Source organism: Balaenoptera borealis, assembly GCF_965194805.1.
Source record: "Balaenoptera borealis genome assembly, chromosome: 8".
Lineage (NCBI taxonomy): Eukaryota > Metazoa > Chordata > Mammalia > Artiodactyla > Balaenopteridae > Balaenoptera > Balaenoptera borealis.
The window spans coordinates 26,154,210-26,170,844 of record NC_138865.1 but is presented as its reverse complement, the minus strand read 5'-3'; the positions used below and the strand labels follow the sequence as shown (position 1 = coordinate 26,170,844).

General features: G+C 42.9%; 1 protein-coding gene and 1 long non-coding RNA gene across 18 annotated transcripts in view; one reads left to right on the top strand and one right to left on the bottom strand.

Moving 5' to 3' along the window:
- Window positions 1-16,635, bottom strand: part of LOC309632953 (contactin-associated protein-like 4) — a 159,475-nt gene that overhangs the window by 123,326 nt on the left and 19,514 nt on the right. For 9 of the 16 annotated variants that reach the window (XR_014247173.1, XR_014247174.1, XR_014247175.1 and 6 more), the window contains exon 2: window positions 1,281-1,337. Coding sequence is in view for 5 of the 16 variants with exons in the window: in XM_082401068.1 (XP_082257194.1) it covers window positions 1,281-1,337 (57 nt within the window). In the remaining 11 variants the exon portion in view is untranslated. The other 7 variants (XR_014247180.1, XR_014247181.1, XR_014247182.1 and 4 more) reach the window with 4 other exon arrangements.
- Window positions 1,638-16,630, top strand: LOC309632969. Of its 2 annotated transcripts, XR_014247230.1 has the most exons (3): window positions 1,638-2,031; window positions 9,697-9,875; window positions 10,236-16,630. It is a non-coding gene; the product is annotated as an uncharacterized lncRNA (long non-coding RNA). The 2 variants fall into 2 exon arrangements; XR_014247231.1 differs by lacking the exon at window positions 10,236-16,630 and having other exon boundaries at window positions 9,697-9,936.

Sequence of the window (16,635 nt, the reverse complement as noted above, 5' to 3'; positions counted from 1 at the left end):
AACTGAATTTCAAAGGCATATTTTTAAAAGCTTTCTTATTATATATGCATATAGATCAACTTCTTAAACACTGTAAGCTGTAAGATGGAAGAATTTCTGCATCTAAGTGCATGCTTCTTTTCTTAGACATATTTGCACAATCATTGCAGGCTCCAATTGATGGTGCTCCTGAATGCAAGTTCCCTATAAGGTAAAATTCAGTTTCCTGTACTTCATTCCTATAATCTATAAATATTGAAATGATGTAACTAGAAGGTAAGTTCATTTAAAAATTTAACTAAATTATTTTTGTAGCAGATTGAATATTGTTTATTAGCATATATATTTTAAGGCACTGACTTACATAGGAATGATTTCCAGGGTGAAAACATGTATGTGATGTTTTAGAGAATAAAACAAAATTATTTTTATAACATATGTATATATATATAAATGCATATATTAGCCAATATCCATTTGTAAACCTTTATTCTATTCAAACTTAATACTCCACTTCCAAAAAGATATGTCCATGTAAAGTTGATAAAGTTCACCTCATAAATTATGTCTATGTTTAAAAGAAATAAAGGTGCACTATACACCAAATTCTGTTATTTAAATTTGTATTTCATATATAAATTGGACTACACTGCATTATGTAATACTCCATAGGTACTGAATAACTAATAAAAACTAAAAATAGTATTTATCTAGATGATATTATTGACCAGAAGGTATGTCCTGGATTATTATAAATATTTCAAGAGGAGGAGGATTATCTATACAACCTTTTTCATCTGAAGTCCTGGGTCTTATGATATAGATAGAACTTTATCTAAACATGTAGAGTTTCCTGATTTCCTTTGAAGAAATCAGTAAGAAACTCTTTGAAAAGAAGAAAAAAACAAAACAAAACAACAAAAGCAAGGGGCGCTCAAAGTCAGCTTGAAACAATAAACCTCGGCGGCAAGTCCCCAACTCCTGGGCGCCCGTTCAGGGCCCCAGCGGTGACCTGTGCTCACATCAGCGGAGGCGCCAGCAGAGCCGAGCCCGGGACGCCAGCCCACCGCTCGGACCTCACAAACCAGACGGCTTCGTCTAACGTTGGGAAACTGCGGAATCTCTCAGCAGCGCTGAGCGGGGCGGCAAGGAGACGAACTCAGGCTTCACACCAGGGAGCTCCGAGAGGAGGGACTAAACGCGCGACCGCGACAGCTCAGGCCGAGAGCCCGGAGGAAAGCTGTCCCCCAGGGAGCCCCCTCCCCTCCCGGCAGGACCCCGCCGCTCCGGCGTCTCTTTACCTTGGATTTCCCGGTCCCAGGAGCGGCCGGCGAGGCCACCCCGTCGTGAACAGGCTCCTGCAAAACACAACGAAAGCCAGCCGGTCACATGCGGCTGTGCGGACACCGGCGGGCGGGGAAGGGCGGTGGTCCCTCGGCCCCCGGGATCACGCGTTACCTCCAGGGCCTCCCGCTGCCCGCACTTCCGCCCGCCGCCTCCCACGGAGCCCCGCCGCGGGTCAAAGGTCGCGCTTCTCCCCAGGCCCCGCCCCCGCGTCTCCAAGGCTGCGGCCCGGCGGCGCTTCCGCTTCCGCCTCGGGAGGTGGCTCCCCGCGCGCTCCGCCTCGCCCCCGGGCCGGCCCGCGATGGGGCGGGGCGTGGAGGGGCGGGCCCGTGGGCGGGGCCCGGCGCGCCACCAGGGCAGTGGGGGGCCCGGCCCCTCCTGGGAGGGTCGGGCGTTGTGGGACCGCGCGCGCTCAGGCGGCCGCCCTAGTCTCCTGTCCCCTCACCTGTCCCCTTAGCTGTCCCATCTCCTGTTCCCTCTCCTGTCCCTCACCTGTCCTATCTCCTGTCCTCCTGTGCCCTCAGCTGTCCTCTCAGCCCCCCTCAGTTCCCCCAGAGGCCCTTAGCCTCGGAACGGGCGCGTGGCTGTGCCCTGCGGCTGCAGGAGGCCGAGGGGACGAGGCGCAGCTGTTCCTGAGGCGAGTGGGTGACCGCAGAGCGGGAGCGCTGTCCCGCCTGGCAGCCTGGACGCCGGCCCTCCTCCTGGACGGTGAGTAGTCCCGGCGCCCAGCCCCGCTCCGGGTGGACGGGCGGGTTGGGGACCTGTGCTGACACTGCCTTTCGTGGCCGGTAGCTCTTTCTTTGAGCGGGACTGAGGAAACAGGCCCGAGTGGGGGGACGCTGGCCAGGGGAGGGAGGCGGCCTGGGGGCCCCCGCCCGGTGGGGACGGGCGGCGCCAGGATGGTCCGGGGCGAAGACGTGCTGCCGCAGCCGGTGCCTCCCCTCCGCTCCGTGAGCCACCAGCCTGGCACTGGCTGTCACTTGTCACGCCCTGACGCAGGTTGTGGGATGAAGTTTGCCAGTTTGGGGAAAGGATCCCCCTGCAGTGAGCTGGCTTCGGAAAATGCCCGTAAATCTGGACACTGGGCGGGGTTGTAAAATGAGTGACTTTCCTCGGGACTAGAGAAATAGTCTCAGACAGCTTTTTGGAAAAATCACGAGTAATTCGTGAAAGCCACCAAAGTTCTCAATGTTTACATGGCAGTGAATACCGTTAAGGAAGAGTGACTAAATGCGTTGGCAGGTCGTGTTGGTGAAACTCGAGACTTTGAGCACCTTTTGGAGAAAAAGAGGACTTTCTGTTGCCCTCTCTCCATCTAGTCCGTTGCCTTGTATATATATTCATGCATTGCACTGCATGAAAACTTAATTGAATCTATGAATTAATTGATACAGAAACCAATCAGCAGGACAGAACCTAAGATCACTGGTCATTTTCTTCTGGGTTTTGAGGCAACTTAGAACTGAGACTACAGGGATTTTGTTGTATCTATTAACATCAAGGACGTTATAGCATTTTTTTCCCTTCCAGTATGGGATCCAGGCTAGAATCAGGTTTTGCATTTAATTGTCACATCTGCTTAGGCTTCTTTAATCTGGAACATTTCCACAGCCTTTCTTTGTCTTTTATAAAATGGACCGAAATTTTGACCAAAATTTTGGTCAAATTTTGGACATTTTTGACATTTTATAAAAGAAAACCAAAAAAAGCCCCCAAACAACCGAACTCATAGATACAGAGAAGAGATTGGTGTGGCAGAGGCAGGGTGTGGGAGTGGGCAAAATGGGTGAAGGGGGTCGAGAAGTACAAACTCTGATTTATGAAGCAAATAAGTCCGGGGGATGTTGTGCGCAGCATGGTGACTACAGTTAATAATACTCTACTGTATACTTGAAAGTTGCTAAGAGAGTCGATCTTAAAAGTTCTCATCACAAGAAAGAAATGATGGATATTTACTAGACTTATTGTGATGATCATTTCGCAATACATACAAATATCAAATCATTATATTGTACACCTGAAACTAATGTTATATGTCAATTATATCTCAATTAAAAAAGGAATAAGAAATTTGGCAAAAAAAAAAAAAAGCAAGGGGCAAGTTAAAACAGTTTATGTTGCTCTTTGTTTTACTAGATCTTATTTAATTTAAAATCAATTTGAAATCTCTAGTAATATGTAATGTTTACTTAAGTAGAAGCAATTAGACAAATAGTGTTTTCAGTACAGATGTACCCAGCCACTCTGATAATTCATTTTAAAGACACCTTAAGATAATAGGCTGAGATTTCCAAATAGATTTAGTTACAGGAGGGCTGGCTAACAAAGTCACTTCTAAAAGTTTGTGCCCTGATATTACAAACACCAATATAAAATATTGCCTATTATCTTTAGATCTCAATTTTGCATTAAGTTTTGGATGTATAACTGTAAAAAGCAACTTTATAATTCAGTGGTATTTGGGGGCAAACTTAATAATATTTTTTCCAGAAAAAGATATAATGGAAGCAAAAAATCTCTATTCAATTGGAATTTTTAAATTTTAGTCACAAAATTAATAGAGGCACATAGTTTAAAAAGTCAAATAGCACTAAAATGTTTACTTTGAAAATTAGCTTTTCACAGAAGCTGTGGAACTTGGGCAAGTCATTTACCTGTCTGTGCTTCAGCTTCCTCATCTGTAAAATGGGGATAATAATATGTCAGATTCACAGAGGTGCTGTGAGGATTAAATGAATTAACGCATGTGAAAGACTTGGTACAATGCCTGGCCATAGCAGGATCTTTATAGATTCAACTATTATTATTACTGTTCCCACCCTCAGAAGTAATCGTCTCGATTCCCATAAAGAGTCTCTGTCTCTTTCAGAACAGAATTTTTCCTCCTACTCTCAATTAAATGTAAATCTGTTTGAGGGGAAGCACAGGATATGCATTCATATTTAGTTGAATTTAAAATTTCAAAATTTGGAACACATCTACCTGATTCCTTTTTCTCATCCTTCTTGATAGAATATGGAATGTTTGTTTTCCTGTTTATCTAATCCAAAATATTCAAAACACTTTCAAGGTCTGTAGAGAACAGACTTGTGGTTGCCATGTGGGGGGGTGGGGGGAAGTACTGGGAGTTTGGGATTAGCAGATGCAAACTAGTATATATAGGATGGATAAACAACAAAGTGCTACCATATAGCACAGGGAACTATATTCAGTATCCTGTGATAAACTGTAATGGAAAAGAATATGAGAAAGAATGCATATATATATATATATATATGCGTGTATATATATATATATATATATATATATAAAACTGGATTACTGTGCTGTATAGCAGAAATTAACACAACACTGTAAAGTCAACTATACTTCAAGAAAATAAATTAAAACAAAAAACTCTTTCAGGGTCTGAATAATAATCATCTTTCAGAATTGAGCCTGAATTTACAGCTGGACTTACACATATATCTTTCTATCTCAAAATATATTTTATAGAGGTAAGTCATTGTCTCAGTTTTTGTCATTACTTATAAGCTTATGTTTTGATAGAGTTTATATGGAAATACCATGTGGCATAACTGCCTATTTCACACCCTAGGAGGTGGGAAGGGTATAAGGACTCATCATCGACCCAGATTCTCATCTGATTCAACTAATTGGCATTTCAGTCTCACAAGCAACATTTGAAATTTTTATTGCAAGGAACTAATGGGATGAAGAACAACACAAGTAATCCAATCAAATAAAGGCATCTGCTGGAGTGGGATCCCAGGGTCCCACCCCACAGCATTTTATGGAGAATTTTGTTTTCATGGAAAGGCCAGAATTCCCTAGGGGTGGAGTTTCATGATCAGAAAGTAAAGAAAAACCTCTATGTATTATTAATATCAACACACAAAATAATACAACTGCATTACACATTTCTCAATTTAGAATAAGGATAGCATGTATGAACATGTTTTGGGAAGGTTATTGAAATTCTCTAAATCACTTTGATATCCTTAAGTTTGTTAAGGCATTTATCAAAACTCCACAAGAACAGAACTCTTCTTTGTTGCTTGAGTCAATAAAAATCTGACTCAACTTCTATTTTAGGTCTCAGATTTTTAATGGAGTAAACCAGGATTTCCTTCGTAATGAAACTACAAGGCCTGCACTATACTGCAATTCAGTAAACTCTGAATTATAAATGCTAAAATTCCTTTTGACAGTAAGGAGTAGCATAATTCTTTGTTGGGAGCAACATTATTGGACAATTTTTCTTAAGAAACGGAGAATTTATTAAAGCATCTTATGGGCTCACAGAATCAATAAGAGGCTGAAGGACTGGGCTTGGGAAATAAGTAGAAACCAAATACCCCTGGATCAAGGGTGGGAGTGGGTGAGGGGGCAGGACCATATTTGCCTTTTGGTTGGACCCTGCTGCCCCCTTTATTTTTGCCTGTTCAGGACCAACCAAGAGCTAACAATCCTCTTATTTTTAGTTTTTTTTGAGGAACCTCCCCTACTTCTGGGTATATAGTTAATGGAATTGAAATCAGGATCTCATTAAGATTTCTGCACTCCTACATTCACTGCAACAAAATTATTCACAATAGCCAAGATGTGGAAGCAACCTAAATGTCCATCAACAGACGAATGGTTAAAAGATATGTGAGATATATATAATGGACTATTATTCAGTGTTAAAAAAGAAGGAAATCCTGCCATTTGTGACAACATGAATGAATGTGGAAAAATTATGCTAAGTGAAATAAGTCAGACACAGAAGGACAAATACTACATGATACCACTTACGTGAGGGATCTAAAATCGTCAAATCACAGAAGCACAGAGTAGAATGGTGGTTGGCAGGGGCTGAGGGGAGGGGGAAAAGAGAAGGTGTTAGTTAAAGGGAACAAAGTTCCAGTTATGCAAGATGAATAAGTCCTAGAGATCTTCTGTACAGAATAGTGCCTCTGGTTAGTAACACTGTACGTGCTCTTAAAAATTTGCTAAGGGGATAGATCTTACGTTGTGTTCTTATCCCAAGATAATAATAAGAAGAAGAAGAAGAAGAAGGAGAAGAAAAAGGGTGGAAGAAAAGAACAACAACCTGCTTAACACAGAGTGCAGGTCACAGCCCCACTCTCAGCTGCAGGTGAAGTGGTTTCCACAGTAGCAGGAAACACGCTGCCTCTCAATAGGAAATCACATCTGGGTTAATTCCGCAGAGTCAGGGGCGGGTGGGTGCTGGACAGTCGAAAAATAACAAGCACAGTTTCCCAGATTTACATCTATTCATGTACATGAAACAGGCTGGGACCTGGGAGCCTTTGCTGCAGTGCTTGCACCTGGACAAATGTCTCTTAGAGCAACAAAATGCAAAGAAACTATAAGGGACTAAAAATAACTGCGTGCATGCACAGTTGGGGCAAATTCTGGACAAAAGATACAGAAAGATCAAAAAAGCCCAACTGCCACTTCTGAAGAGCTAGAAGCAAAAACGGGGGTCGGGAGCAAAGGCTGGGTTCTGCGCATGCCCCCTGCACTCAGCACCACCAAAGGGGTGGGCAGACCACCTAAGCCCCCCCTCCGGCCCAACCCCGGGACACACCACTACCTCCCCCCCATATAAGGAACCAGCTGCCCCCACCCCCACCCCCAGGAAGCGAGCAAGGGAACCTGTTGCTTGTTCTCGCTCCCCCTGCTGCAGCAGGGGTCCCAATAAAGCTTTGCCTGAATTTCTTGTCTGGTCTCTGATCAATTTCTATTGATTAAGGAGGCCAAGAACCCTGGTCAGTAACATACACACTTCAAATTCCAGAAATTGTAAGTCTTGCTGAACACAATTCTCTTTCAGATAAGGAAGGGTACCACCCACTCACCAAAGGCAGAAAACCTCAAGTCTCTGCATCCAGCCCCAATCCTAGGGTCTCTGGATGTTGTCTAATCCTCCTCTAAGATGGTCACAGGCACATCTACATCATCAGAAACCCACAGAGTAATGGTGAATGTAACCATCACTATAGTGGTCTATATAAAATGGTCTGACAAGGGAAAGGAATGGGGGGGGAAAATGAGTTATGGAGCATGGAAGGAAACGTGTAGGCATGTGCTTCTGCATCATTCGTGATACTGTGACGTCCCTCAGCCACTCTCTGCTCCATGGTCACCTTGTTCTCAGCCAGCACCAGGCTCATTGGTGTCTTCACTTGGTGACATGATCCAGACCTTCATTTCTGAAGGAACTGAGACCTTCACAGCCCAGCCAATGTGGTGTTGTTGCCTCTTGAATTTTCATAAGATATAGATGTAGGGAGGCAGGACACAAGATCCCTTTGATCATCAGAAAGGATTTCTCCCACCCATCTCATAACACTTTTTTCCCAGCTTGCCTAGTGATCAGCAGAGCCCAGGATGCCAGGGGCAACATCAGCTTTAATTCAGGGAGCCACTGTTGTGCCAGCTGGTGGACGCATCCCTCCTATGGGTCAGACCATCTCTAAGTAATCAGAGTCGTCACTTAGTGACAGGAAGAAAAGGGTTTGTAAGCAGGTCATTAAATGGTTCACAAGTGAAAGTGGAAGTGTTCACTAGTTCAGAAGAATAGTCAGGTCCTATAAAACAACGTGTCATAGAAATCGTCAAGATGTATATATACACACTACAATATATAAAATAGATAACCAATAAGAACTTACAGTATAGCACAGGGAACTCTACTCAATACTCTGTAATGACCTATATGGGAATAGAATCTAAAAAAGAGTGAATACATGTATATGTATGACTGATTCACTTTGCTGTACAGCAGAAAGTAACACAACGTTGTAAATCAATTATACTCCAATAAAAATTAATTAACAAAAATAAATGATACCAATCAAAAAAAAAAAAAAAAAGAAAAAGATGTGACCCAGGGTACTGCTTCTGCCACTGAAGAGCTCTAGCTCAGCTGCCCTGGACCCATCCATATAGCTGGACAGGCCATTGCTCCTGCCTGCTGTGGTGCCCCCCTCCCCCAAGAACTCCACAACTGCAATCACAACAATAAAATCCGACTGCTTCTTAATCTTTTCCCCACTGTTTCACGACTCTCAGTCTTGGGTTGCAGGATCCCAGTGGCTGAGCCCAAGGTTCAGGCCCTCACACTGGCTGCCAGGGGCACCAAGAAGGGGAATCTGCTCCCTTCATTCATTGTCATTCTGAATGAGTTGATACACCTAATCGTTGTATTTTCATGTCTTCCCAGAAGAAAGCTGTCAAGGAACAGCCTATTGTAAACAAATTCTGTTTGGAGTATAATTGAAGAACCAAATTAAAAAAAGAATCCTAAGCTTCAGTTAAATAAATAAATAATAAACACATACATACATATGTACATACATCAAAAGAAGAAGAGAACGTAACAGTTTATCCTCCAACTGACACATGAATACATTCCTTACTCTCAGCAGGTTCATAGAAGCAAACAGGGACCCCTGAGAGACTCAGGCCCTGTGCTCTCATTTTCCTTTTTAGTGCCGATGAAACAGACTCCAAAGTGCTCACATGGTTAATTATTGGCAGAACTAGAGTGAAGATGCCACACTAAATATTGAGCTTCCTGGGAACACCATCCAAGCCTTACACATCCACCACAAGTCACACGGTGCCTGTCACATAGTAAGCCCTAAATATTTTGTACTAACTGACCGAGTCCACACACTTTCCAATATATTAAGCTTTATGTACCTCCATTAATAAGCATTTCACAGTTAAGGATTGAATTTTAGACTTCCATTCCCCTCATCTCCTTAATTCCATGCTAACTGAAAGATAGCACCTTGAGAACACAGGAATTCTAGACATTCTGGTGATTCAAGTCATGTTGCAAAAGCAGAATTGTTGCAGGTTTTTTTCCTTCCTCAAATAATACTTGGCACAGAAAAAGCACACGGAGGCAGCACACTGCATTTTCCCCTGCCAGCAGCTCGCTCATGGAGCATCTACTCATGAAAACACAATTTTTAAAATTTATTTATTTATTTTATTGAAGTATAGTTGATTTACAATGTTGTGTTAGTTTTAGGTGTACAGCAAAGTGATTCAGTTATACATACATATATATATATATATATGCACATATACATATATATGTTCTTTTGCAGATTTTTTCCCATATAGGTTATTACAAAATATTGAGTGTTTTCCCTGTGCTGTACAGCAGGTCCTTATGAAAACATTTTAATACCCAGATAGATAACCACTTATAGGTATTACGAGGATACCATTCAAAATAGGGAACAGTAAGTGACTCCTTCACATTAGGTCAGGCAGAGTTTTCTCATTTACTTTTTAAGTGGTTTTTATTGATTTTGTTTTGTTTTGTTCTGTTTTATTTTGCCTAAGAACTAGTGGGACAGAATCATTGAATGCGTAAGCTGAAAGGACTCTGGACCAGTCCTCTAATGGAACAGATGAAGAGAACTCACCCAGAGACCAAGGACCTGGCCAGCACTCCTATCCCAGGGCTTTATCACCACCACACATGGTCTCGGGGACCACGTTCATTGAATGCCTACCACTTGGTCTGTATCATATTTGATTTTACAGAGAAATAACAGTCACCTTTTCCTCCCTATTGCAGAAGGTATTCTTGTGACTTTGATAGTGAGAATGCATTTAAGGAACATTTTTAAAGCACATCTTTCCAAATGCGAATATGAATATGTGGATGTTTTTGGTCTTGTACATTCAATAATATGAAACTACAGTGACTGAAAGAGTATAACTAAAGTAGGAAAGAACACTCTCTTTTCTCCCTAAAAATGTGTCAGAATCATTGCGCTTATAAAAGCCTGGAATCCCAAAAGTCATTGATGAAAAATATGATTGGGATAGCTCCAATTAGATACTTTCTAAAATAGTTTTCTTTCCTCTTTCTCAAGTATTTTAAGCTACAGAGAAGCTCCTTAACTGTAATAGGGTTCATTGAAGACTGACTCTTCAGAGCTGAGCAGAGCCCAGGCTGCCCTCAAGCGCATGTGTGGGAGAGATGCTCTCAGTTCAAGGCAGGCTCTCTGTGCCCTGAAATCTGGCTAAAGCTGCACAGTGCTACGAAGACAACTTGTGAGGAAAGAGCGGGGAGTGTGCAGGAAAGCAACAGAGCCTGGCTCTCAGGGAAGATCACGGTACAGGGGCCAAATAGTCTGGGTTGGGCCTGGTCCCCAGTCCCCAGCAAACTTGGAAACACCACGAAATCACTTCAGAGTCTCTCAAACAATATGTCACTGTGAAGTCTTTAAATTCTATACCAGCTCTGTAACTCTATTTTCATCGCTTAATCCAGGGGTCCCCAACCCACTGTGCAAGGCCTGTTAGGAACCAGGGGGCACAGCAGGAGGTGAACAGTGGGTGAGAGAGAGAGAGAGAAGCTTCATCCGTTGCTCCACACTGCTTGCATTACCACCTGAATCACGCCCGCCACTGTAGCTCACATTACTGCCTAAACCATCCCCCCTGCTTCTGTGGAAAAAACTGTCTTCCACGAAACTGGTCCCTGGTGCCAAAAAAGTTGGGGACCGCTGGAATCGGTTTGCCACAATTTACCATGTAACCTCTTGTAATTCTCATTAGGTTTCAGCAGCTTTGGACTTGTCACTTACCTTGACATCGGAGCTCTACAAAATTGTCTAAATTAATGAAAAATTCCATAGAGCATGATATCACGTATCTTAAGAGACTGCCTTTCTGTTAATGTTATTCATTGGCTACTAGACTTATCTACCTGTGGTTAACCTATCTCAAAAGTTAGCAAATATTATTCAGCAGAAACGAATGTTTCTAATACAGTGTGTCAAAAATTACATTAAATTTTCCCCACGATATAGTCCCTAATACAATTTTTGCTTCTCTTATTATGTTACAAATGATAAAATGACTGCCTGAAAGTTGAAGTTGTCTTGAAGAGTTTAGCACCCTCAAAAAAACACTTCTATATAGACTTTTTCTTATTTGAACACATTACTTTTTTTAATGATTTCTTCTGAAATAATTATAAACTGACAGAAAGTTGCAAAAATAGGACAGTAAAGCCCCAAGTAATCTTCATCCGGTTTTCCTAATTGGTTACATTTTATGTAACAATAGGATACTATCAAAGCTGGGAAATTGACATTGCTACAAGGTATATGTGTGCCACATTATCACATGTGTTGCCACCACCAAGATCAAGATACATAACTGTTCCATCACCACAAAGATCTCCCTCCTGTTACCCCGATATATAGTCACACTTACCTTCCTCCCACCCTGGCCCCCATGCACCATCCCTAAAACTTGGCAACCACTTATCTGTCTCCTTCTTTGTCATCTTGAGAATGCTATATAAATGTATTCATATAATATGTGACCTTCAAACACCAACCTCAAATGTTGGCTTTTTTTCACCCAGCATGTTTTTTGAGATCCATCCAAGTACTTGCATGTATCAGTAGTTAATCCTTTTTACTGTTAAGTAGTGTTTCATAGTATTAATGTACCACGGTTTGTTTAACCATTCACTTATTCTAGAACATTTTTATTGTTTCTAGTTTGGGACTATTACAAACAAAGCTGCTAGAAACAATCATGTAGAGATATTTGCATGGACATAAAATTTAATTTCTCTGGGATGAACGTATATGATACTTTTGAACATTTTTGGAAAACCAGTGTATATAATTATGTTGTTCTGTTGCTTCTTATGTCACTGAAAGAAAAGGATGAACTTGGTGATTTGAACTCCCAGCTCAAGTGCCACATAAATGACCATGTGCCCTGAAGGAGACCACTGTCTCCTGTAGCTACAGGGCTGCAAATCAAGCACAGAACCTCATCGTGCAACTGGTTGAATTACAATGCAAGTTGAACTCCCAGTTTTGAAGGGCATCTACTGTTGAATCAATGTGAGGGCATTGATTGGGAAAGAACTGGATCTTATAAGTTGGGATGGGGACCTGTGGGAAGATCCTGATGAAGCTGGGGATATTGAGCCCCTAAACTGTGATGAATCTTTTATCACCAGTGGTATTGGCCTCCCCAGCCCCAGCAGAGATGGCTTCCTCAACCCTAGTGGAAGCGGCCTCTCTACATACAGGGTATCAGCCTTTCCATCTCCTTCTGAGAGGATTAACCCTGCATTGCCTGAGGAAAGGGTCATAGCCTCCCCTGACGCAATTGTCATGTAACATAATTATTAGTCTCCTCAGGACCCACCCCTACCACCCCACCTTACTTCTGGACCTTTAACTAGACTCAAGCTCAGCAGGTCCCTAAAGGTGGGATACAATCTGTGACTCATGAGGAAGTGCATTACATTCCAAAATAATGACTTCCATTTTCTAAGTTACACAGACAAAATCTTGGGAAATGTGTGGGAATAAGTACTAAAGGTGTGGGAAAATGGAAGAAGGAATTCCTTATAAGGTTGAAGGAGGCTGAATGTATGGGCTCACTAAATAGGGCTTCTGCATTTACTGTTGCAGCTTGAGGAATTAGAAAGGGCTCTAGCAGTTTTGTTGGTTGGTTGGCTGAAACATAGGCCAAAAGGTGGCCCCCCATGAGTACCCTGGAAATGCTGGACTTGCCTCAGTTTAAGCTAGAGAAGAACTTCAGAGGCTTAGGGATAGAGGAATGTTAGAGTAGATTTGTCACTTAAAACCTGCTCACCTGACTGGGGGGTTCCAGAAGTTTTACCTTCCATCAATAGTGTGAGGAATAAATCTATGAGGGGATCCCCAATATCCTTTGTGGACAAAGAATGTCACCTGCCATACCAGTAAACAAAGGATCTTGCAGCCACCAAGCCACCAGCCACTGCAGCCACCCCTGATAGTGCACCCTGAGGGGATTTAAGATGTAGAAAAACAGGATACTGGCCCTAGATAGTTTAGGTGCATATCAAAGGAATAATTGTATTAAGCCCAGATTCTTACATCTTCCCATACATAGAAAAGTGTTAAAATCGTTAACTTGAGATGTCTGGTTTTCCTTTAATTAGCAGGAAAGTTTTGATGTTTGATTACTTGGGTTTTTTTGGCAAAACTCCTATATATTCTGTTTCTCTTTGGAACTGTCCCCAGAGCTATCTGAGAGGCTGTATCCCAGGCTTAAGTCCTCAGTTAGGTTCCAAATGCAACATAATTTTCAACTTTTAAGTTGCGCATTTTTTTTCAGTTGACACCTTGAATACTCTATGGTTGCTTTCTCTGTAGATCAGACCTCACAGTGGGAAATGCAGTCACTGCATTGGGAAACCTAAATGCAAAGAGGGTAATTGAATCCTGAGGTGGTAGGGGCCAAGTGACAATATTCAACCACTGAAGGCAAAGTGGACATGGTTACCTTAATGTACAGCAGAGTCAAAGCAGCAATCAGAATAGTCTGACTCATGCTGACTTACGGTGTTGATTAATTGATCATGGTGTTCCTAGAAGTGAAATAGATAGGAAGCCTACTAAATTTGTACTTCTCTGTATAAGCAGAAAAGTTCTAGGTCAAGTGAATAAAAGTCGAACCTAAATCATAAAAACAGAGAGTCACATCCCTTCAGTACATTCCTAGACATGAGCCAGTTTATGGATCCCAAACCCCTGGAATGAAGGAGAGGCTGGGCCCCATTGAGGAAGGACCCCAGTGCACTCTGAAAGTTTATACTGTCAATTCTTGCCCCAGCCTTCCCCAGAATGATGTTTGGCATTTTACCAGAGTAACTGTGCATTGGGGAAAAGGAAATTATTAGACCTTTTGGGGAACAACTGACTCTGGCTTTGAAATGATACTAATTCCAAGAGACCTAAAACATTGCAGGGGCCCAAAAGTCAGAGTAGAGGTTATGGAAGTCAAGCGACTAATGGAGTTTTAGCTCAGTTCTGTCTCACCATGGGCCCAATGGTTCTCCAAACCAATCATGTGGTTATTTCTCCAGTTCTGGAATGTATACTTGGTATAGACATATTTAGCAGCTGGCAGATTCTCCACATTTGTTCCCTGACCTGTGGAGGGAGGGTTATTATGATGGGAAAGACGAAGTAAAAGCCAGGAGAACTGCCTCTACCTAGGAAAACAATACATAAAATTTAATACCACATTCATGGAGGGACTGCAGAGATTACGGCCAGCATCAAGGACTTGAAGGAGGCAGGGGTGGTGATTCCTACAACATCCTATCTGGCCTGTGCAGAAGAGAGATGGATCTTGAGAATGACAGTAGATTATCATAATCTTAACCAGGTGGTGACTCCAATTGTAGCTGTTGTTGCAGATGTGGTTTCATTGCTTGAGAAAGTTAACACTCACCCTGGTAAATGGTATGTAAGTATATGGATTTGGTCTGGAAAATGCCTTTTTATCCATCCCTGTCCATTAGGCCCACCAGAAGCAGATTGCTTTCAGCTGGCAAGGCCAGTAATACACCTTCACTGTCCTACCTCATGAGTATATCAACTTTCCAGCCTGATGCCATTATTTAGTTTGCTAGAAAATACACCTGACTCTCCCTTCCATAAGATATCACACTGGTCTATTACACTGCTGACACTATGCTGGTTGGATCTAGTGAACGAGCAGTAGCAACTACTCTAGATTTGTTGGTAAGGTATTTATGTGTCAGAGGACAGAAAATAGATAAGACAAAATGCCATGGCCTCCTACATCAGTGAGATTTCTAGGGGCCCAGTGGTATGAGCCATGTCAAGATATCCCTTCTAAGGTGAAGGATAAGTTGTCGTCTCTGACACCTCCTACAACCAAAGCACAGGCACAGCTCTTAGTGATTTCTTTGGGTTTTGGAGGCAACATATTCCTCATCTGGATGTGTTACTCCAGACTTTTTAATGAAGTGACTCCAAAAGCTGCTAGTTTAGGCTGGAACCCAGAACAAGAGAAGGCTGTGTAACAGGTCCAGGCTGCAGTGCAAGCTGCTTTGCCACTTGGGCCATAAGATCCAGAAGACACAACGGTGTTGACGTGTCTGTGGCAAATAAGGATGCTGTCTGGAGCCTCTTGAAGGCCCGCATAGGTGAATCAAAGCACAGGCCTTAAGAACTGTGGAGCAAGGCCCTTCCATCATTTTGGTAACTAGTCTCCTTTTGAGAAACAAGAGGTCTGCTACTGAACTTTGTAGAGACTGAACACTTAACCTTGGGCCATCAAGTTACCATGTGACCTGAGCTGCCCAGCATGAACTAAGTGGAATCTTAACCACCAAGCCATAACAGAGGCCATGCACAGCAGCACTCCATCGTCAAATGGATGTGGCATATATGTGATCAGGCCAGAGCAGGTCTTGAAGGCACAAGTAAGTTCCATGAAGAAGGAGCTCAAAGGCCCACAGTCCTCACTTCGGCTACACTACCTTTTCTCTCCCAGCCTGCACCTATGACGTCAAGGGGACTTCCCTACTATTAATTGACGGAGGGAGACTCAGGCAGGCCTGGTTTACAAATGGTTCTGCACAATATGCAGGCACTACCCAAAAGTGGATAGCTACTGCCCTCAGCCCCTCTCTGAGACATCTCTGAAGGAGAGTGGTGAAGAGAAATCCTCCCAGTGGGCAGAACTTGAGGCCATGCACCTGGCTGAGGGAGAAACACTTGGAAGGAGAAATGGTCAGACACGCTGGGTGGTCAGGAATTGAAAAAAGCATGACTGGAAAGTTGGTCATAAAGAAAATTGGGGAAGAGGTATGTGAACAGATTTCTCTGAATAGTTGAAAAACATGAAGATATTTGTGTCTCATGTGAATGCTCATCATCAAAGGGTGATCTCAGCAGAGGAGGATTTTAATTCTCAAGTAGATAGGATGACCTGTTCTGTGGAGACCAGTCAGCCTCTTTCCCCAGCCACCCCTGTCATTGCCCAATGGGCTCATCAACAAAGTGGCCATGGTGACAGGGACGCAGGTTACGCATGGGCTCAGCAATATCGACTTCCACTCATCAAGGCTGACCTGGCTACAGCCACTACTGAATTCCCAATCAAAAAGAATCAACCAGCAGCAGAGACCAACAGTGGGCCCTCAATATGGTGTTATTCCCCGGGTGATCAGCCAGCTAGTCAGTGGCAGACTGATGACACTGGACAGCTTTCATTGTGCAAGGGGCAGTATTTTGTTCTTATTGGAATAGACATTTGCTCTGGGTACAGATTTGCCTTTCCTGCATACGTCACTTCTGCGTAACTACCATCCATGATCTTACAGAATGACTTATCATTGTCATGGGATTCTGCAAGCATTGCTCAAGATCAAGGAATACATTTCACAGCAGATGAAGTGAGGCAATGGGCCCTTGGAATTCACTAGTCTTA